Below are 23,264 nucleotides of genomic sequence, written 5' to 3' on the forward strand. Positions count from 1 at the left end.
CATAGTTTCAAACAGTCACAGCCGAGCCGCTGCGCGTCTCCATTCAAACATAGCGGTGTTTCATTTATGAATGAACCTGCGTTTTTAAATGAGTCTAGTGAGTCAGTGATTCAATTACCCACTCATAAAGTGAGTCACTTGCTTCGTTCCTGAATGAATCAGCTGTTCAAACGAATCAGTGATTTACCGCCACCTGTTGGCAGTTTTATTTTTATGTTTAAAGTGTCCTTTCAGTTATTTAAATAATTTCAATCAAACAATAGTTCTATATTCAAAATGTTATATTTAAAACATTAATCTCACAACATTGTTATGAATTTAAAACATCCATGCCACCTCTGAGCCTCTCTAAATGTCTGTAAATTTACCTACATGCCACTTTTGTGTTCTTCTGTGCCACCTTTGTAGTGGAAACTAATTTTGTTAAATGATTTCTTTTGATTAGTAACTTATTCTTCTTATTCTACCTGTTCTTATGGAATTATTATTTTTTTTATTAAAAAACGGGGGACACTTCAAATGTGGTCACCCTAGGGCACTACACTGTGTTAATCCGGGCCTGGATAGAATCAAAGTCTGGAGCTAAAAAATCGGAGTCTGTGACCATCATACACTACGCGATTTTCTGTGGAATCTGTCAGCTGTAATCTGCAGACTGGCTCCGACTTTCCTCAACTAGCATCAACTTGTTCAGACTGTAAAATCGGGGGAAAATTTGGGCAAAAATCGCGTAGTGTATTCCAGGCTTTAAGGCTGGAATACACTACACGACTTTTAAAATCTGAACAGATTTTTAAAGCACCAGGCATCATACACTTAAGCCTGGAATACACTACACGATTTTTGCCCCAATTTTCCCCCGATTTTACATAGACATTTTTCTGAACGCGGAAGTCTCCCCCGATTAGAACGGTGCTTTACATTTCCGGTTTCTAGTCACATTTACATATTTTCAGAGCCGATAATATAATGTGAAACTGAAAGTCATTTAAAAAAATCATGTGGCACCATTGTTCCATCACTTTACAGTGTCGCAATGACCGTCTTTTTGCAGTAAAGAACCAGTCATAGTTCAATGAGTGGGAAGATGACATGAAGCGACGTGAGGTTAGCTGCATTGAAAACAGATAAGTGCACATACAGCTCCCGATCGGGGTGAAGTTCATGGGATTTTGTACATAGAATGATAAGAGCAAACATTATTTTAACATATATTATTATTTCACACTCAGTATTTTAACTTAAGCGCTGCAAGCCATGTATACAGTGCCTGACAAGACAGATTTTCTGATATGCAAAACAAGTACTTTAAAGGAATTCCTTAGCTTACTGCCGTTACTGTGGCAGCCAACAAAAGCACAGCAACCCTCTGCACATTTTTATATGTAGTTAAATTGAAAAAGTTTCAATTCAGTCTATCTTTTTTCACCCTGTTTTAACGGATTTCTATGGAGACCGGAACACGAGAGCACCCAAACGGAAGTTAGAATCCATCATGGCGCCGCTCATCGATTATTCAGGAAAAAGGTCTTTAATGTTACTGCAAGCAAGTGTCTCCCCGCCTTTGTTCTGGCCATATCCCCACAATGTGTGTGTTATGAACCAGCATAGATTCTGTTTAGGCTCTACTGTATTTTACCACATCTTAAAAATGAGCTTGAGCATTAAATTGCAAATTTTTGAAGCTATTTGATAGAACTTATTGCTTTTAGTGTGTGCATTTAAGTTATAATTGACATATCAAAATAGGGAAAGGATAATTTAAGCTGACCCTAATTTAATGATTTAATAATGAAATAAAAAAGTTAAATGAAAAAAATAAAACAATCTTTTTTTAATCGTTGAAACATTTAAAATGTAACTTTAAACTACTCTATGGTCATTTAACTCTTCCCAACAATAGAGGGCGCACTTGTCCTAATCTTTTGCTCACGAGCTGTCATTTCCGCACACAAGGCTGTTGGTAGTTATGGTTACGGCAGGCTTTAGTTTGGAGCTTTGTTTCCGGATGCTATGGTCGCAGAGTAACAGCTGTGGTTGTTGTAACAGTATGAGCTTTTTGAATGTATATAGTCGTGAGCTTTTGATGGTTTCAGTTAAGTGATAGAGTTTGAATTTTCTTTCCATGTCTTTGAAACTACATTAAATGGCCTCTTATACACACGAAGAGTTTGAACTCAGCCAGAAACATGAAGATATGTGAGTCCTTTCAGTTGTACTCATCGGTAAAAAAAAAAAAAGCTTCTCTTAGTCCTATTTTTAATTATTCATTTCTTGTTATGCAACTAAACGGCTTAATGAATGTAATTTTTCTCATGTAGACTGGGGAAAAGAGCATTACTGCTGCAGCAGATGGAAGCGCATTATGAACAGCAGAAGGCTAAGAAGAAACAGCAGTGTCTGATGTCTCAAGCAGCGAAGGAGAGGAATGCTCAGATCCTTAAGGTTTCTCTACTGTGTGCTCTCTGTTATACATACACTGTGTTTTATATTTATATGATACAATTCTGTATTCCAAACTAGGTGCTTCACAGAGCTCTATTATAGTACAGTAAAAAGGGTTTTGTTTTATTTATTATAGTCAAATTAACATAGAAGAATTTTTAATGACTGCAATTCAGTCTTTTTAAGATGTTTTTGTTTTTTATTCTGTGTATTAGTTTGTTTGACTATTTTCAATCTTCTCTCTCTCTCTATATATGTGTATATATAGTAATTATATTATAGTATAATTTTCTGTATTTATGTGTATTTCTGCTGTAGGATTTACAGAATGCTGAAAAAAATCTTCAAACCAGACAGCTTCTTCACCCAGATATTATAAACCTTGAGGTATTAATTACATCTCATAAAATAAAACATTTTTGAACACAATGCAATAGTAAATGTTTCATTTGAAGTACTTTTTGCATGTGTATATGATGCGTCTTTCCCCAAGAAACTGTGTGCCTGTCAGGACCGTCAAAATGAATCGAAAAGGGATGGTTATAAGGTGAAGGAAATTACATGTGTTTTTATAATACAACAAGACAACTGCTGTAGTTTAAATGCAGATGCCAGCATGAAGTGTTTACCTGCTTCCGATTTAAGAATATGATACAGAAGTAAATATTTATGAGTTATCTGCTCCTTTAACAAAGTTGATCTTTTGTTGTCTTGTCATAGACTCTTTATTGGGCCTCAGTTGAATGCAAACTACCGGAATGGGAGCAGTATTTGCTTGGGAAAGGGCAACCGCCGGTGAGTGAGACTGGGAGCTTGCTTAGACAACAGAAATTGAAAACTAGACAACAAGATTCCTCCCCTGCACAATGCAAGGGTAAACCCCCTCGACCCAAACCTAGATGAGCTGTCTGATGTGTGTAACTTATTTATATTTTTTGCCCAAAACTGTTATTTGTATTTATTTATCTTTATGCGTTATATGTTTGATTTAAATATTATATATGCAAGTACTGTATAAATGTGTTCATTCAATACTGCATTAACATTTTCGCATATACAAGTACATCCACATGGGGGCAATACTGACTACGTTTTCTGTAACTACACCACTGTCTTTTCTTCTGTGTATTGAAAAATAAATGACTGAATCACTTGTAAAAATCAGTTGCTGTGATTTACAATGAAGTAATAAAACTATTATTTTTGCTGTTAGATATCAAATTAAATGGTATTATTGAAGTTACTTTAAAATTATGTCAGATTAGTTTACAAGTAAAAAAAGGATTATCCATATAGTGTGTCAAATAATAAACATGTTTTCAAGAAAAACTAATTTATCATTCTATTTCCTGACCCACTATTTCCCTCCAAATTTACATAACAATAGCTGTATCTAAGTTGCATTAGGCACTGCTAAGCATTACATTTTCCGATGTCCAGCCTTAATCCAAAATCTTGTCTCAAGACGCACAAATGCAAATTTGTGAGGGAAAATCTGTGCAAAAATGCTGCTTTTAAATGCACCCCTAAACCTCATTGCCTCCTACCTGAACCCTCAACAATGAGGTCATCGCACAAAGCCTCTCTGAGCACTTGGACTGTCCATGCGATAATTGCTCTTGTATTGCCTGTCTGTTGAAGGGTCAGCCACTTGAGTTTAGAGTTAAGTTGTCTATAACTCTGAAAATGACGCATTTGATTTGTTCTTTGATCAGGTTTGTTGTTTATCTAGCGTTTTCTCATATTCAGACCGGTAGTTTTGGGAATCCAGGCATGAAACAAGCTCTAAAGTAGCTTGAATCTAAGTGTGTATATATAACAAACGTTTTTTTTTTTTTTTTTATTGACTTTTTATTGATTTTTATTAGAGTGCATGTACTATTTAATCCTGATTTTTTTTTTTTTCTCATACTCGTTCACTGTCTTGTCTGTCGTCCCTCCATGGAGGGAGAGATTGCAGACCATGACCTAGCCTAATTGGATGATCAAACCAGTTCAGGGTGACACGGAGTGGCGGCTTGACAAACGCGATCATCTGGATGGTCATGGTTGAAGTGGTGGTGGTTGGCAGCTGCCCTTCCTCCTCAGCTGGGACTCCTGCCCCTGAGGTCAGGGCACCAGTCGAGGCTTCCAAATTGGCAGGGGGGTTGGTTGGCTGTGGAGGGGTGGAGAATTCTGGGTGTGGGTGGAGGACACGACAGCAAATTATCTAAAAGGGTTTTGAAGAGCACGATCTGGAGCCCTTCCAAATGACTAGTTCTGCATTATGTATTCTAATGGGGAAAGCCCTGAGGTGGTTTGGCTACGGATACCACTGCCAACTGAGGCTGTCAGAGCCCAGGCACAGGCCAAGGCCAAATGTTGTAGATCAGCTCTGGGCTTCAGACACCTGGCCATCAGCCAGATCTTCAGAACACTATCGTAATATGATAGAACAAAGTTGTTTGTTACTGAATAACTTGTGTCTGTAAAAATGGCATAGTTGCTGTTACATGAAAGCCTGTTTATGTTGGGGATTATGCCACTATGATTGAATAATAGTAAAAATTACTACATAAAAATACACAATGACATTTTTGAGTGTTTTCATCCATCTTTGATCATTATGTCTCTGGAATGGTATAAATATAAAAAATTTTCCTTAGCGAAACAAGCTCGCCTTCCATCAGAAACGTACCACCCATTGCTCTCAAAGGAGCTTTTCACAACTAAAGATCTTTGTCAATGTAGTGCACTTAAACACGAATAGCTTTTGCTTGGGAGCCTGTTGGGGAATTCTCTCCATTCTTGAAACTATTATTTCAGCACTAGTGCTGGTCATAAGGGGACTCCTGTTGTGTTTTTGTTCTGGCTAACTTATACGTCATTCTGTGTTGTATTGATTTTGTGTTTCGGTAGTGTTATTTTCCCCATTTACCTCACTAGATCCCATTAATCCAAGTAGTCAAAACATCCACTCCATCCCAACATTTGTGGCAGTAGTTTGAGTGTGCATTGCTTGTTTGTGTAAATGTTTGTATGTAATCATGTATTTATGTTTTGCACTCTTAAAAATAAAGGTTCTAAAGATTTTTTCAGCAATGCCCTTGGAGGTTTCTTAGTGTGAAGAACTTTTGGAACCTTTTTCCACTAAAAAGAACAATGGAAAATTTCCATGGATGTTCAAGCTTCTTCGTGGAACCATAGATGCCAGTAAAATTGTATATGGATGGACTATATTTTTTTCAGAAACCCACCACAGACTGGGCATAAAATCACAGCCTAAGGGATCAGTGAGTGACACATCGCTTTATATCAAATCCCCTGCATTCTAACTTAGTGAATTGAAGAGAGTACCAGCTTAACAGCAGGGTTTTTGGTCTGAGTTAATTAAGACCCATCCATTGGGAAACAGGGAGTGGAGATTGTCCTGAAAGGGCATCCTGGGTCAAAAGATTAGCACCGGACATCCCAGATTTACTGATCCTGGCGAACAATGAGACTGATTACAGGTCACTCCTCTACAGAAGCAATACAGCAATTTAAACAGATAACTATTGGAGATGTGCCGATAAGCCTTAGATTTCATTTAGCTGTTTCCTTTGGCCCATATCCCTTATTTCCTAACACAATGCGTCACTTGCATTCATATTTATATAATGGGGCGCTGAGATTGTTGAATGTGGAACAGATTGTTTTGAGGTCAGACCTTCGTCTCTTTTAAGACATTGTGGGTAAAGAGTTGGATGAGGGGACAGAAGGTCCCCTTCAGCTGCGTGGCCTGAAGCCCTCAAGACTGCTTCTGAATGGAGGTCATACCCGAGACTGACATTGATGTAATTCCGGCGAGGCAGAGTCCCCGCGCTCCACTACCATGCGGCTGCCTCGACACCTTAGAGCAATAAATCTCCTTCTCTGAGCATGCCCTTGACGAGCAGGCCGAACGCAGCGAAGGGGGCACCGCTGCCTGCCACTCAAGGCCCTGCGTGGGTAATGCCTGATCCCGCTCATTTAGGAATGGGAATGTGAACATTCAAAGCATGTTACATTTCTCTTTTTGCAGGTGACACTGTGCAAACAAGGATGTCTGAAATCATTAGAAAGAGAAATGTTTTTCTAGTTTAAAATATGTATGCCAAGTTCTTTGTTTTGAAGACAAGTGACAAGAAAAAACAAAAAGACAAAAAAGGAAAAAAAAGTGTGATTTCTATCTGTTAAAAAAGTACATAGGTCATGTGTGATAGTACACAATTATGCCCCCATTTCGTTTTCTTGCTTTCTGGCTGTTACTTTCATTTGACTTGAACTACCTATGCCTTTTCGTATGAAATAAATGTGATTTTTTTTTTCTTTGTTATCATTTCTTATGGCTTTCTTGTCACCAAAATAGCTTTCTTCATGTTGGTTACACCACTTTAATTTGGCGGATAAATGATTTTCAAATATTTAACATAGTTTAGAAGAAAAAGCTGCTTTACTACTACTATTAAAAGTAATTTAGTTAGTTTAATACATTTCAGCGTTTAATGAGACTTTTTACATTTTTAGTTTTCCCCCTGTCTCCTCTGGAAAGCTACACTCCCGAGACATTTTTGACTTTATAAACCCTAGTAATCACATATTCTTTTCCCAGAAATTGACAATATTTTCATCACCGTAGATATGTATTCAAGTCATTTTTGTATAAATTGTATTTTTTACGTATTTTTTATTTGTGAATGCCTACCTTAATTTTATTTGTGAATAGCCTCGGCTGTCTCGGTTATTCGCTGAATGAATGTTCACAGCCTGTGAAACTGGATTAAACAACATATTGTCAGGTTGACCTTCTTTATCATCATCTTTTTGGACATAAATACGTGTACAGAACACCATGCGGTCGCTTGGCTGAGTCCATCTTTTCAACACCGATCTGTTGGAACGGATCCAAAGAGCGCGCGCCTGACGCTCATTAACTTTCCCCTTGGCGCGCTACAATGCTCCTCGCGAGCGCTTTGTGCCAAGAAGCAATGCTTCTCTTAACAAGTACTACAACTAGTCCGCTCTTCTCCAACTGGGAGAGAAATTGCTTTCCAAAACGATGGAAGGAGGACGGTTTAATTAGAATTTCATTTGGACTAAACTGAGAGAAACGATGTAGTTAACATTTGGTGGACTTAATTGGGGCCTTTTCTTCCGCGCCCCCTTAAAAATGCTGACGCTACCCCCGTTAATCTTCCATTTACAATCAATTGAGTTGTCCAAACAAAAGTCTGGGTCTTTTTTTCTTCCTGTCTCAGCCGGGCTTTTGTCGCTTGTAAATGCCTCAATTTCGGCTGATCTCTGTCGTGTACATGCTCTCCGCTGTTGACAGTTAATTAATGCGCTCTTGTCCCTATAATCCCTCTCGCCGCGTTACATGTGCATGCAGTAATGAGCTCCGTTGTCAATTAACATGTTTCTAGAAGCAAAGCTGGTTGCTCAGATGTTTGAGAGGTAAGTGCAGAAAAAGGCCAACGAGACTGCCTTTAGGTTGTTTTCTTCTCTGCAATCTTTTTAGGCACTAGGCAAGATAGGCAGCTTTGCACAAAAGGGATTTTTTTTATACCCCACACAAACATGTCTTTTGGTGAGACCCGCCCCCACTGGTATTTTCCCAGACCTCTTCACCACCAGAAATGCTCTGATCTTTTAGTTCACCTTTTTGTTTAGTTTTTTTGTTAGTTTTTTTGCCAATGTTATATTGATCCACTCTCAAACAAATCGTCAACGCATTAAAAAGGAAAATGAAAGTTACAACTTGTAGTGATCATCGCATTTTTAGACCACCTTGAATGTCGTTAATGGTCAATAAAATCGAGCTGAAACCGATAACTTTAATTAAATGATGCATTTTGATTTAGAAAAAAATAGACAGTTCTTGTAACTTTTTTTCGATTAAAAACGCATCATTCATAAATAATGCTCTTCCAGTTCTCCTAGTATTTATGCAATATAGCATGATGCAATAAAATGTCATGCAAAAATAATATGGTTTATATTTAGTCTTCTAAATTATCATTTTACTAGTTTTTTTTTTTTATAGCCTTTTCTCTATTTGGCTTGCCCAAGACAATTTACATTTATCAGTAAATGCGCGTTATAAGGTTTGTAGACTGTATCAAATATGCATTGTAGCTCTCGAGACCCGGTTATCCCTCGTGAAATCATGTCGTGATTTATGTTTTTTTAAAAATCACGCCTATATTCCACACGGGATGACATTCGAATGCAGTTGAATGAAATAAAGACACTTCTGTTCAAACACATTTTAGAACCTCTGCCTCTGAGGAGGTGAATATGCCATTCAACTAGTAATATTAGTCTTCTTCGTGGTCCCAAGACGTGGGCATAATTGCTAATTGGGCTGTAATTGGGAGAGCGAGATTTGGGATCACGCGCTTGTCTCTCATCAGAATTTCTGTTAGCGTGTAAGAATAATATTGTTCCAGGATCCGTGCGCCGAATACATTATTGTTTATTAAAGCTGTGGTGATGAGGAGAAGTGGGAGAAGTGCAGTCCATTTTCCACCTTCTGATGAACACGACTTGATGCGCTGAAGCTTCCCCTGAGGCTCTTTAGTTGATTAACGTAATAGGCTTTCAAGAGTCCATGTTTTATCTGATAATTTGAGCCATTAAACTGAAGTCAAGTGCACGGTCACAGAGGCAGAGTCGTGTATCAAATGTCTGAGTGAAACTACAGGCTTTGAACTCCACCAGATATGTCATTATGAGCTTTAAATTTAACTGTGCACTGAATGGCAGCAAGGCAATAGATCGATGGTTATTATATTTGATAGATTAATGAGTCTTGTTTGTCCCCTTTTTTTAAACTTTAAAATCACTCTAGCTTGTGAGGTTTATTATTTACTGTAATGTGGCTAATTATAGGCCTAGTTTATTTCTTTAAAAAGTCGCAGTTATCTTCTTTCCAACTGTATGTAAATAAGTATGGTCCATTTTTCAGTTTGTTAGTTTTTTCTTTCTTTTTACTATGGCAAATAATCACGTTTCTATTAATTTACAAATGACCTTAAATTATGTGCACGGTTGTTAAATCATATAAATACAAAGACCCACAAAAATTAAACAATTGCTCTTCATGTGAAACAGACACACACAATTTTTAAAAAATGAATAAAAAAAATAAAAATAAAAAATAGAAAAAAAATATATATATATAAATAAATCCGACATTATTGTAGTATTCATGTTTTTTTTATTTTTTATTTATTTTAGCATATTCGCTTTACTGTGTCAACAACTGTCAACAAATTTACAAATTTATCAAACATTTCTTTTACACATAAGTTGCATTTATTTATAAAACGCTTTTCCTTCATCTAGTCTACAAATAATTGCTTGGTAGCCCCGTATGGCAGTGGTTTCATTAAATAATATTTTATTCTGTTTTATGTACAATTCCTCGATGATGCGATGATTTTCTCCCGTCCCGTTCATCTTCGTTCATGTCGGTGGAAGATGTTAAAGCACCACAAAAAAATCGTGCGGTTCATCAGTTGTCCAAGTTCGGTCAAAAACGGGTCGCGTCTCAGTTTTGGTGTCCTCTGGAAGAATCGTTTCCGCCGGATAAACAACTGGCGTTATCGTGCAGTTTCCGTATGTGCTTTTTCAAGTCAAAGTTCCTACAGAAGCCTTTCCCGCAGGTCCCACAGGTGAAAGGCTTCTTGTCGTTGTGCGTGTGCATGTGAAACGTGAGGTTATAGATCTGATGGAAGGCTTTGCTACAGATTGAACACTTGTACTGTTTCTCGCCGCTGTGGGTCAGTTTGTGATTCTTGTAATTCCCTGAAAACATAATAAAAACGAATTATGTCATTTCCCCCCCAGCAGGTCGACAGTTCACAATTAAGTAACATTTAGCAGAAGAGTTTCATTTCCAAGCCTTCCCTAATCAGCACTTTGCATGTTGAAGTCAAGAAGTTGTCAAACTTAGTTAATATCACGTCGAGAACTGTCGACGTACAAAGGAGTTAAAGGTCTGTGTGTTGACCCATATGAAATGTAAAAATCTTGTAATGGTAAGTTGTTAGCTGAGTGACAAATTGATCTTATTTAAAATTGATAAAGGCCCCATTTCAACAACTTAAAAAAAAAAAACAATCGAATGAAATATTTCCGGTTTTATTTTATGCGAAAAAAGAATTCAGAAGCTGCTTACCTTTTTGATGAAAGCCCTTTCCACAAAATTCGCAGACGAATGGTTTGTAGCCTGCGTGAATTCGGATATGTGTGTTTAAAGTCGAGCTTCTGTTGAAAGCTTTTCCACACTGGTTACATTTATGAGGTTTCTCCTGTGAATGAATTCACAACATCTGGGTAAGTAAATCTCGCGCGTGCATTTTATTCAAAATATAGCTATATTAAATTATTAAGGATCTAAAATTGTATTTTTTTATTTTTATTTTTATTATTATTTTAACTCACCTGTGTGTGAATAATTTTATGTCTACATAATGTGCTGGCCTGTCGGAAACCTTTCCCGCATACTTTACACACGAACGGCCTCGCGCCTGTGTGTACCGGCATGTGACGAGTCAGGTTATAGTGCGCGTTGAAGACCTATGAAAGGAAAACGAAAGAGCTTAATAAATCATTTGCAATTTATTCCGTGTGAGCATAATTTTACTGTTCCACATCCCTTCAAACCAACTTGACAAAATCCGTCATTTACCTTTCCACAAACTTCACACGTGAAGTTCTTGGGTTTTCCGTCAGCGGAGCAGTTATTCGTCTTGCTGTGTGCTTTCACTCCGTTCTTCTCAGTCAAACTGTGGTTCTCTCGCACTATCTGGTCCAGCTGCCCAGGGAGATGCTCTTTATGTGGGTACTGAGGTGTGGGGAATTTCTCGGGTGAAACGCACGCAAGTTTGGCGTTCTCCAACAAGAGGAGCTTCTGATGCGCGCTTATGGCTTGTGCTTGAGAGTTCGCGATTGCTGAGGAAAATAAATGTCCGCTCAGCAGCTCGGACTGATGATAAGCCGAGTCCAGGTAATTGAAATAACACAACGATCCGTTAGTGGGCATGGCCAGCGCTTGGTGTATCACCTGCGGCTTGATGACCCTGCTTCCCGGCAACACCGAGTGCTTGATTCCCGCGTCCGCTTTACCGCAGACGCCGCAGTTGGATTTACACATGGCCGCTGAAGTGCATAGTGCTCCCCTGAAATTAACTTTCCAAAACTCGGAATAGTTCATTAAAGCCTTGGCCTGCAGGTCGTAGCTGAACGGCTGGATCGGGATCATGCAGGGAATCGGGGTACACAAGCCGAGCGTCCTCTTCCCCTCGGATCCATCAAGTCCTCCGCGGCGCTCCTCCTCCGCGGCGGCGGCTTTTGGTTCCGACGTCTTGGACATGATCCTGTCAATGGAAAAGGCCAGGGACTTGGGTGCTGCCGTGGCCCCGCTCCTGTCGTCTAGTCTCGGGCAGGACATCACTGTTTCCAGAGGGAGAGAGCTCGCCATTTCTACCCAACTTGGTGTGAGCATCGACCAGCCTCCCCGTCCTCTCCTGCTGAATTCCAGAGAAGCCAGGACACGCACCAGTTTAATAAGCACCTTGCTTTTACACTGTCACCCATTTGCATTCAAATGGCCATCCCCAGAACAATAGCGTCCAGGGGTACCCGATTAATGCTCATTAACTAGTACACACAAAATTAACAGGACATTACATAGCTCGTTAAGCAGAGAATAAGACAAAACCCCTCCCAGAGTCGATTCCTATTCAGCACTTGCGAAAATCTTACAGCAAACTTACGCCAGAGAGACGATGTTGTAGTTTACCTTTTTCCTCCAAAGCGCACAGCAGATGTATTCAACGATAACGGCGTGACTGCACTGTCACATTTTACTCGCAGACGTCCTCATCAGCGCGAGATCACTGTCTGGAGCACTTAGCTGACATCACTTGCTCTTGCTCTTATCAGGGTGACAAGGAAACGCCATCACCAGAACTGTCCCCTCTCCTACCGCTCATTTATACACGGCCACGGGGGTGGTATGCATGACAGATACTACAGATTATTATTTAAGTTTCTTGCCTCAAATGGTCTGTCGCGCATCCACGCACAGTTCATATTTTGATGCGCGAGGTGCAGGTGCAGAGCAGTAAGACATTAAATGACATTATTTTAGTGGCTTTTCTTCAGCTTGGTTTTTATGACAAATTATGTTTTTAAGCTGCTGTAGGCCTATTTAAAGAGTTGATGTTTTTTATGATACACTTTTGTACTTCACTGTTGATTTTCGTGTTATTTATTTATTTCGTTCTATTTAATTACTTATTTAAACGAGCGCTCAGTTTCACAGGAAATGTGCAGCTCAGGTCGGTTTAATGAGAAGGATTTGGGGACCGTCCGACCAGTTTCAATTTTCATTGCAAGTTGCTAATCCTTGTCGCTGAAAATTGCTTTTCCATGCTGGTTTATACTTACTATTTGTACAATTGAGAAGGTCCCATTTCCACCTGTTTAGAGAGCAGATTGCGAGCAGAACCTCCTCGGATCCTCAAGTCCTCCGCGGCGCTCCTCCTCCGCGGCGGCGGCTTTTGGTTCCGACGTCTTGGACATGATCCTGTCAATGGAAAAGGCCAGGGACTTGGGTGCTGCCGTGGCCCTGCTCCTGTCGTCTAGTCTCGGGCAGGACATCACTGTTTCCAGAGGGAGAGAGCTCGCCATTTCTACCCAACTTGGTGTGAGCATCGACCAGCCTCCCGTCCTCTCCTGCTGAATTCCAGAGAAGCCAGGACACGCACCAGTTTAATAAGCACCTTGCTTTTACACTGTCACCCATTTGCATTCAAATGGCCATCCCCAGAACAATAGCGTCCAGGGGTACCCGATTAATGCTCATTAACTAGTACACACAAAATTAACAGGACATTACATAGCTCGTTAAGCAGAGAATAAGACAAAACCCCTCCCAGAGTCGATTCCTATTCAGCACTTGCGAAAATCTTACAGCAAACTTACGCCAGAGAGACGATGTTGTAGTTTACCTTTTTCCTCCAAAGCGCACAGCAGATGTATTCAACGATAACGGCGTGACTGCACTGTCACATTTTACTCGCAGACGTCCTCATCAGCGCGAGATCACTGTCTGGAGCACTTAGCTGACATCACTTGCTCTTGCTCTTATCAGGGTGACAAGGAAACGCCATCACCAGAACTGTCCCCTCTCCTACCGCTCATTTATACACGGCCACGGGGGTGGTATGCATGACAGATACTACAGATTATTATTTAAGTTTCTTGCCTCAAATGGTCTGTCGCGCATCCACGCACAGTTCATATTTTGATGCGCGAGGTGCAGGTGCAGAGCAGTAAGACATTAAATGACATTATTTTAGTGGCTTTTCTTCAGCTTGGTTTTTATGACAAATTATGTTTTTAAGCTGCTGTAGGCCTATTTAAAGAGTTGATGTTTTTTATGATACACTTTTGTACTTCACTGTTGATTTTCGTGTTATTTATTTATTTCGTTCTATTTAATTACTTATTTAAACGAGCGCTCAGTTTCACAGGAAATGTGCAGCTCAGGTCGGTTTAATGAGAAGGATTTGGGGACCGTCCGACCAGTTTCAATTTTCATTGCAAGTTGCTAATCCTTGTCGCTGAAAATTGCTTTTCCATGCTGGTTTATACTTACTATTTGTACAATTGAGAAGGTCCCATTTCCACCTGTTTAGAGAGCAGATTGCGAGAGCAGAACCTCCCTCGGATCCTATTAAACGTTTTTCCTCCTTCACCTATTCAGAGGAACCAATTTTCCAGCGCGATTCAGAGTTCAGCCTCCAAAGAAGCAGCTCTTTCACTTTTAGCCACTAAAGCACTGCGTGGAACCTGGTTTTGTGTTTTTCTGAAATAAAGGGAAGGATTAAAGCAGGGAAGAAAAGACTTAGCCTGGCCAGAGGTATAGCAAGAAATGGGGAAAAAAGAGAGACCCTTTTAAAGCTGTATAAAAAGTTTGCTGGAATCCAGAGTTTTGTGTGCTTGCTACAATGACCAGTCGCCCTCTCGTCTTTTTAAGAGGGCCAGCTTGAATTCATTTGTTTGCAGACGATTTCACCTGAGACTCACAACAAATTATTACAAAAAGTCCGAAACGGATCTTTTCAAGTTCAAACGCTGTGGTTATCTTTACTGTGAGGAGAATATGGTTGAAGTTGCTCACACAGTGTCGCCTGAATGAAGATGCTGACTTAACATTCTTCTGATTGAAGCGCGACTGCAGGACACTAATTAGTTTGTTAGGTTTTTACTGGAATATCATTTGTTCGTGAATTGGAATCATTTGAATCTGGTTTATATAGTAGCCTACACATTTCTGTAGTTTGGCTTTGCAACTTAATTGCACTTAGTGCTTATTTCAGTTTTAACGAAATAAAGCAAGCAAAAGAATCCTATTGCCCACACCTGCAGCCGCAACAGAGAGGACTTTAAACAGGTTCCACTAATTCTACTCATATGTAAATGATCGAACTCTAATTTGAGTTTATTCAGGCACAATTAGCGGCTTGTCCACACAATAAACATTGATCCTATTGCTGTAACTTCACTCTCAGCCCACGAACACGTTGTGAAATGAGCTCAAATTCCCATTCAGCGGACGCGCTCCTCTTCAGAAAGCGGGAGGCAAAAGACGGAGCACGATTTACATGACAAATTGCTTGTGTATTAAGGCGGGTTTAATTGTCGTATAGAAAATACAGAACTTTTTGAGAATAAATATGCAATACAAACCACTATTAATTCGCACACTATTTTAAGAATTTAACGTTTTGGCACTGTTTTGTTTTACTATATTAGCATAGGCCTAGAAGAATGAGTTACGGAATCTTGGAAGCATTTTTGTAGAATGTCTAAACAGATTTTATTTATTTATTTATTTAATGGTAATAATATTTACATTTGGGAATAAAATCTGTTATTTATGTCATTTTAACCTACATTACATTACTCTTATTATGTATTACTTTTCATGTAAAAAGATCCAAAACAAAACATTTAAACTGGTCCAGCCTCCCAGGGTTGATTTCTTGATCACAATGAGTTTTGTCCTTGGCTATACATGCCATTGAGTGTGTACAATGAACAGTGAAGATGCTTAAACAGGCATCAGTTTTCATAAGTGGCCAATCAGCATTATTCACTGTTACTGACTGCTCATTTTCAGCAGGGCTTCTTTTTCTTTGTCCACTGTTTAATTAAACCAAGTTTGGTTCTTTAATAAATGAGTTCATCTTTGCAACAGCATTGACAGCTTGTGAATGGTAACAGGTTACATTAAGAGAAGAACTGAAAAGCTTGTGTCCAACACAAATGTGTTGTACTGATAATGATGACACCTGTGAATTTAGCAGCTTTTAATTCCAGGCGCTCTAAGGAAAGTGTGTAACAGCTTAATTGTAAGAATTGCAGGATAGGAGAGACAAACAGAGAGGAAGCGAGACACAAGCACACCTCCAGAGACACATTGTGCCACACTTTATGGCAGGGATCCCACCCTTAGGTGCATTTAGAGACCAGCGCTTCCAATCCATCTGTTCTCAGATAAGTCAAAGAGTCTTGGTAAAAAAAAGTGTGGGTTTAAATTTAAATCTGATCTGTGACTTGAGGATACAGTTAAGTTAATGTTCTCTGAAAAACAAATAAATTTTTTCATTCATGTGTAACAATTAATAGAGTTCAAAGGTGTACATTAGATTACAATCTGTACACAGCCAATGTATACAAGGTAAGATATTTTTTATGCAAATAAACTAGGTGTGAAACACTGTCCTGTTTTGCATTTTCTTGAAATGGATCCTCATACTTAATGTTGGATTAAATGAAGTGATGTTTAATATAAACAATTCAAATGGCAGTGATTAAACATATCATTACCATTCTGAAGGAGATGGCTTGTCAGAGAGGAGGGAGTCTGTGTGTGTGTGGATGTGTCTAGGGTTGCAAGTTGACAATATGCCAGACTTGCTTGAATATGCCAGGTTCTGTGATGACACACACACACACACACACACACAAAACCTACATATACACCCAAACACAGATATAAACTTAAATTAATTGCTTTTCCATACCAAAAAAAATAATCTGTTGAAATCCAACCACTTCAAATGCAATAGTCAGATATTATTGATATGACAAAGTATGCACTCTTTTAGATTTTTTTTTAGAATTTTGTAAAAATCTTTTAGATTCTTTTCAGTTTTTAAATGAGTGTGGTTATTTATTTTTGTCCAACAGTCAATGGGGTAAAAGAGGTAGTTTACCCAAAAATAAAAATTCTGTCGTTATTTACCGAGCCTCCACTTGTTCCAAACCTTTGTTTCTTTCTTGTGTTCAACACAAAAAGAAGATATTTTGAAGAATGTTGGTCTTAAGTGCAAATTTTTCGAAATTGAGATTTATACATCATCTGAAAGCTGAATAAATAAGCTTTCCATTGATGAATGGTTTGTTAGGATCGGACAATATTTGGCCGAGATATAACTATTTGAAAATCTGGAATCTGAGGGTGCAAAAAAAATCAAAATATGGAGAAAATCACCTTTTTAAGTTGTCCAAATGAAGTTCTTAGCAATGCATATTACTAATCAAAAATTAAGTTTTGATATATTTATGGCAAGAAATTTACAAAATATATTCATGGAACATGATCTTTACTTAATATCCTAATGATTTTTGACATAAAATAAAAATGGATAACTTTGACCCATACAATGTATTTTTGGCTATTACTACAATATACCCCAGCGAATTAAGACTGGTTTTGTGGTCCAGGGTCGCATAATGTTTCTCAGAATTAGTCATTAATGGTACTAGAAGTTCCTTTCCAGAAACTGTGTTTTTGTAATATGTGAGATATTTGAAAGTGCTCATTTTGCTGCATTTCTTCTAAAGGTCTGAAATCCATGTCTAGCCACACATCTATTTTTTATTTATTTTTTTTAACTACAACATCTGACTGGTCACGATGACCTCTGACCTGACCTACAGCCATTATAAAAACATGGATACTTCTATTTGAACTTTTCTTAGACATAAAACACCAGTTTGGGAGGATGTAAGTTTTCTGCATATATATTCCTTGTGCCTATTCTGATTACTTACCTAACTCTACTTTTTACTCTTTCTTCTCCTTCTTCTTTTGCTTTCCCTTTCTCCTTATATCTTACTTCTTTTGGGCTTTTCTTTTGATATTCACTACTTCATCCCTTAGATATAATAATTGTAATACTCTGCACTTTAGTTGTCGAATACGATAGATCTTATTTCCTGTTAGGAATTTATTATAATATTATATTTATTTTATTCGTTTTATTGTATTAATCATTTTATTTAATACATTTTTTATTCCCTATTCTAAGATCGATCTGCGACATAGTCTTTACTCATCTGTCTGGATCTCACTGCATCAGTTACCAACATTCTTCAAAAAATCTGAAAGAAACAGCTGAAAGAAATTCATATAGGTTTGCAACAACTTGAGGGTGGGTATGATGACAGGACTTTTGAGTGAACTATCCCTTTAAGTGTCATCTTCTTTTGTTCCACATCAGAACAGAATAAGTCATACAGTTTTGGAATGATATGAGGGTGAGTAAAGGACGACAGAATTTTTAAACCATCCCTTAAAGTATGTTTTATGTATGTATGTATGTATGTTATTTTTTTAGTTAATTTTAGTTAATTAACAAAAGGCCCCAAACATAAGGGTTAAAGAGGGAAGTTTTCACTAAAGTTGAGTACCAAAAACTAATTTATTATGTATTTGTACTTTTTTTTTTTTTTATCTGAAGCTTTCTCTAAACATTGTCACGTAACCTTTACATTTCTGCAAATAGTTTTTTGGATTTCTACAAAAATGCTTACCTCAAGCAAACATACAGACTAAACAAAAACAAAAAAACACTCATATAGCAATAGTAAGAGAAAAAGAAAGTAGCTGTCGAAGTTGCAAAGAAAACGGTGACCAAGAAGAAAAGCTGTGTTGTCAGGCAATTGCTGCGGACTGCAAAAAATGGCTGTTTTAACACAGACTTGAGTGAGTCCTTTTGTCAGCCAAGACATTCCAGCAGCCCGTCAGAGTTTCTCACCTGCGCCTCACTGCCTGTCTGTTCAGCTCTCTTCAGCATCCCAGAATCACTCAGATGTGCACATATGGCAAACATTTGCATGGTCGTAGTATACTTCCAATAGCTATTTTTGATTGTGTGGTCTTGTCCATACACTGCTCCCTATCTAGTGCATGCTCTCTTAGCCAGCTCTTTTCTGTTTTAAATTGTCTTTCAGTGCACCTTTCTTCTCTATTTTCCTTTTCAAGTCCTAACGTTCTTTCAACTGCTGAGTGAACCACTTTTGCTCCTGCCTCTATTTTTCTGACCCTTGTCCGTGTGCAGTATGTTCTCTATAATGTCAGCTCTGAATGGTGCAGTGGTCTCCAAAGCATTGGATGGGATGGGATGGGGTGGGGGGTGGGGGGTCTCCACCGCACCTTTGATGCTCCGAGCAAAAGGTTTGAATGCTTTTTCAGAACAATGGCGTGGAAGTCTGACAAAGCCGCGGGTGCAGGGCAACCTGAGTAACCCTACTTCACCTTCCTATTCACCATTCACGTCCCTCATCTGTCCACCAAATTAAATATGGTCCGCAAAATGGACAAGGGAATGTCCCCTCCGGTGTTATGGGGACGGAGGAGACTGCGGGACGCAGGCGATGTGTCTTGTGAGTAAGGCCGGGCATTAACATATTCACTTCAGGCTGCAGAACAGGTGGATGAGGAAATGATGGGAATTAGAATGAGCGAGGGATGGCATTCGAGCCATTTGATTGGCTGCGGAGAATGTGAGCTCATTGCTCTCAAGGGCCTGATTATCCACTTTAAACTTATTTCAAGCATATTTGTGTTTCTTTGAGGAGATGTCTCAAGTTATCAGTCTCTCACATGCCATGACTCTCACAGGCCACGCTGCATAGCACAACACTGTGTACTTGTAATTCTTTAGAAATTGTTTTATTAGAACTGTTTTTTCATACAAGTACTTTATATAATGAATTTCCATGAAGCTTTTATACTATGTAAAGTAAGTATTCACACATATTTGTGACCCTCGACCACAAAACCAGTCTCGCATCGCACGGGTATATTTGTAGCAATAGCCAACAATATATTGCATGGGTCAAAATTAACGATTTTTCTTTTATGCCAAAATTCATTAGGGTATTAAGTAAAGATCATGTTCCATTGAAGATATTTTGTAAATTTCCTACTGTACATATATCAAAATTTTAATTTTCTAACTAATTAGTGATATGCATTGCTAAGGACTTCATTTGGACAACTTTAAAGGCAATTTGATAAAAAAAATTTTGTGCACCCTCAGATTCCAGATTTTCAAATAGTTGTATATCTGCCAAATATTGTCCTGTCATAACAAACCATACATAAATGGAAAGTTTATTTATTCAACTTTCATATCTCAGTTTTTTTAAATTACCCTTATGACTGGTTTTGTCCAGGGTCTTATTTATTTTGTGGCATTAAATACATTTATAATTTTAAAAAAAATTATATTTCAAATAAATACTATTATTTATTTATCAAATAATCCTAAAAATGCATCATATTATTAAAACAGTATTATAAAATATAAGTCAGCATATTAGAACGATTTCTGAAAGATTTTATTTAAAAAGAAATTAAATTTTAAAATATATTATAATAGAAAACAGTTATTTTAAATCATAACATTTCACAATATGTTTTTCTTGTAATCAAATAGCCTAAATTGGGCTTAAGAGACTTCTACATTTTGAATGAAATTTTCCTTCATGTTTATATATTGTTTAATACATTTTTCTGTAAAGGTTGTGCTATATGTTGAATATTTTCACTTGTCTGTGGGTTGTATTAACGTGTCAGCCATGCCTTAATAATATAGCACCTCTCCAATAAATGCTTATTATTAAGAAGCACATCTGCATCTTTATTCAAAAGTTTCCCAGATAAAGTGATCTGAAAAGGTCAAAACAGTCAAAGATTTGAATTCCTAACTTCCTGCTAATTGTAAAATTAATAAGCCAACACGGGTGACTGCGACATGTAATGGAGTCTTGATTTATCGTATAGCTCGCTTGAAGGGCGGATATTAGGTGGAAAGGCACAGTGAGCTCTCAGCATAAGCTCATTCACAGGGCCAGATATGACACACTTTATCCTCTGAGCCATTTCTGATTAAAGCAGGATGATGATCGTCATCTTCATCTCTCTTTGTCTCTCATTGACTCTCACCCTGACGGCGCTCCCATGAGCTGAACATAATGTGAGATTACTTTAAACATTAAGCTATTCATTTCACGGAAAAGATAAAAAAAATAAATATATAATAATAATCAGGTCCGTTGTACCCCCGTCCTAATGCGGAGATAAGATGGTTGCAGCTTGGCTTTAAAAAAAAAAAAAAAAAAACGCATAAGAGGCTTTGAATTGTCCTTGTTGAAGGGATCTGACATCTACCTGTTTACTTAGAGGGTTTACTTAGAGACGCAGGCTGGCATCCAATCGCTGCACGCGCTACTGAGAACAGTCGTGCTCCGTCGCGTCTTCGCACAATGACATCTGCTCGAGCAGGCAGGGTGAAATACGCACGCTGTGGGCCTAGAATCGAAACATTTAAGTCTAACCAAACGTTGGCACACAAATGTAATCGTGTGCTACTTTGCCGGTGTATTTGTGTCCGCGGTTTCTGTTTTTCATTTGTTCCGGAGGTCACACGCTGCGCTCGGAGCCGGGCCTCGCCTCGCATCCACGTCTCAGACACCCTCACCCGCGCAGATGCGAGTGCGAACCTGGGGCCAGTTCTTGTTGCGCCGGTCAATTGGAGAATCTTTTATTTGGATACACTTATCGTTCCTATTTCCTAACCTGATTGAGGCTTAAAAGCCAAAGCAGCTCAGATCGTGCCAGAATAAATCTCCTTGCCCATTAATCTGTCGCCGGGTCCTCTCCCTCTCAAAATTGTTGCATTGCGGCAGGATTTATGAGGAAATTAAATGTATGATATCCGAGCCTCCTCTTACGGCGCTCCGCGCTCGGCGACCGAGCATTTCTGCCCTCCTCTGTTGATTACAGTGAAATCAGCGCAAGAGTGGCGCCTCGGAGGAAGCGTACATTCCCACAATTAGGTCACAGCGGCGGGCCACGGGAACATATTCTAGCGGTGGGCCTCTCTCATTTGTCTTTCCCTGCCCTGTGCCCCCGCGCCGAGCAACACACCAAATTGTATCCGTGGGTTCGAATCGGAAAGAGTAAGGAGATGAAAAGGCAATTTCCATCTGCTAGTTAAAGCTCCTCCGTTCCTTTCTCTGGGTCTGAGTGCTGCATTATTGCCCATAGTCTGTGCTCCAGGGGGTTAAATGAAACACTTCACCTCAGTTATACTTAACAATTATGTGTCAGTGGACACTGCGCGGTGTTATTCAACAAGATGACGTGTAAATGCTGAATGATGCATTATTATAATTAGGCCACTGTACAATCATCACTGGACCATTATAGGTCATAAAGAAGAGCAAAATGTCATTTTCCAGTACACCAAAACACACCCGTTCTTAAATTCAGATCGTTGTAAATATTTAAAAGCATCTTCAACCTCATTATTTTTTAGACAGAAATATTAAGCAACGCAACTGTTGATCATAGAACGAAATGTGTGCTGAGCAACAAATCAGTAGCCTATATTAAAATCATTTTTGAAGACCGATGACTGGAGTAATGGCTGCTGAAAATTCATTTTTCCGTCAAAGGAATAAATTACATTTTTAGAATGATAGAATAATAAACAGTTATTTCATATTGTAATGCAATTTCTCATTATTACTGTATTTTTGATCAAATAATTGCAGCCTTGTCGGCGCTGATTGCCTTGTGGTGTGTGCGCTTCAGTGCTTCTGGCGACCAGAGTTCGAATCCCTACTTGTGGTCGTTTGCCGATAACGTTTCCCTTTCTCTCTGCCCTATGCTTTCCTGTATCTGCACTGTTCTGTAAACAATAAAGGTATAAAATCCCCAAAAATATAACTTCATAAAAATAAATAAATATACGCAGCCTTGGTAAGCATAAGAGTCTTCTTTCAAATCATAATAAAATTCAATTAACATTTGTTATTCTCCTTGGGACTGTTGTCTAAAATATTATCTCTTTTATTTGAATATAAATGTATAGAATGTTGGAATTTGTTAGTGATGTTCAAATAATAACAGTTTTGGTACCAAGACGCCATCTTGGTTGTTTTTCTCATCCTTAAGGACTTATTTTCAAGCAGTCTATGTTCTAATTAAGATATTCCATCTTCATTTAATATGCCACGGTCATAATATCTAATCCCGAATTTATACTTATTGTCTTGAAGACCAGACTGATTTGTTTTGAAAATCTTATATGAAAAATGTTAATCTGGTTGAGAAGATCTGCCTTGGGACTGGTCTGTGTCATCTTTGGTCAGTCAATCTCCTTCTGTCCTGCAATACAGGCACTGAAGATGAGCTATGTCTTAATCCCAAAATGTTAATCTCAGACTTTTTCTTTTTGGTGGAAGTGGGTGGGTGTGGGGAGAGGTTAAGTCACTGTTGTGCTTTACTTATACTGTAAATACCGAATGAAGCCTGTGCTGTATGTAGGTGTTGCCTTTGAGTGGGCGTAACCTTATGTATAAAGACTTCTAAGTTGAATAAAACATTGTGACCTTTACTGTTACTCATTTAAAAGCAAAAAACAAGTTCTGAGTTTGAA

General features: G+C 38.5%; 2 protein-coding genes across 4 annotated transcripts; one reads left to right on the top strand and one right to left on the bottom strand.

Moving 5' to 3' along the window:
- Positions 1 to 1,939: 1,939 nt before the first annotated feature.
- Positions 1,940 to 4,277, top strand: cep15 (centrosomal protein 15). 3 transcript variants are annotated; one of them, XM_058791822.1, is made up of 5 exons: positions 1,940 to 2,225; positions 2,322 to 2,445; positions 2,764 to 2,832; positions 2,939 to 2,992; positions 3,166 to 4,277. In XM_058791822.1, exons 2-5 carry the CDS (start codon positions 2,353 to 2,355, stop codon positions 3,346 to 3,348), a joined length of 399 nt encoding a protein of 132 aa, XP_058647805.1. In that variant the 5' UTR covers positions 1,940 to 2,225; positions 2,322 to 2,352; the 3' UTR covers positions 3,349 to 4,277. The 3 variants fall into 3 exon arrangements, with proteins under 3 accessions (XP_058647805.1, XP_058647803.1, XP_058647804.1); XM_058791820.1 differs by having other exon boundaries at positions 1,943 to 2,199; positions 3,166 to 4,272; XM_058791821.1 differs by lacking the exon at positions 2,939 to 2,992 and having other exon boundaries at positions 1,944 to 2,199; positions 3,166 to 4,271.
- A 5,555-nt stretch (positions 4,278 to 9,832) lies between these two features.
- On the bottom strand, positions 9,833 to 11,956 carry fezf2 (FEZ family zinc finger 2). The gene is made up of 4 exons (XM_058792082.1): positions 11,141 to 11,956; positions 10,894 to 11,028; positions 10,628 to 10,760; positions 9,833 to 10,254 (listed from the first exon to the last, which is right to left on the bottom strand). Exons 1-4 carry the CDS (start codon positions 11,954 to 11,956, stop codon positions 9,998 to 10,000), a joined length of 1,341 nt encoding a protein of 446 aa, XP_058648065.1. The 3' UTR covers positions 9,833 to 9,997.
- Between the last annotated feature and the right edge of the window lie 11,308 nt (positions 11,957 to 23,264).

Source organism: Onychostoma macrolepis, chromosome 11 (assembly GCF_012432095.1).
Source record: "Onychostoma macrolepis isolate SWU-2019 chromosome 11, ASM1243209v1, whole genome shotgun sequence".
Classification (NCBI taxonomy): domain Eukaryota; kingdom Metazoa; phylum Chordata; class Actinopteri; order Cypriniformes; family Cyprinidae; genus Onychostoma; species Onychostoma macrolepis.

What these genes read in the sequence shown, in the direction of transcription:
- fezf2 (XM_058792082.1), bottom strand. Translation starts at nt 11,956, where the DNA reads ATGCTCACACCAAGTTGGGTAGAAATGGCGAGCTCTCTCCCTCTGGAA. An exon ending in CGTGTGAAGTTTGTGGAAAG is followed by an intron (nt 11,029 to 11,140) that starts GTAAATGACGGA and finishes TTCCTTTCATAG; the next exon opens with GTCTTCAACGCGCACTATAA. An exon ending in AAAGGGCTTTCATCAAAAAG is followed by an intron (nt 10,255 to 10,627) that starts GTAAGCAGCTTC and finishes TTATGTTTTCAG; the next exon opens with GGAATTACAAGAATCACAAA.
- cep15 (XM_058791820.1), top strand. Translation starts at nt 2,147, where the DNA reads ATGGCCTCTTATACACACGAAGAGTTTGAACTCAGCCAGAAACATGAA. An exon ending in AGCCAGAAACATGAAGATAT is followed by an intron (nt 2,200 to 2,321) that starts GTGAGTCCTTTC and finishes TTTCTCATGTAG; the next exon opens with ACTGGGGAAAAGAGCATTAC. An exon ending in CAGATATTATAAACCTTGAG is followed by an intron (nt 2,833 to 2,938) that starts GTATTAATTACA and finishes TCTTTCCCCAAG; the next exon opens with AAACTGTGTGCCTGTCAGGA.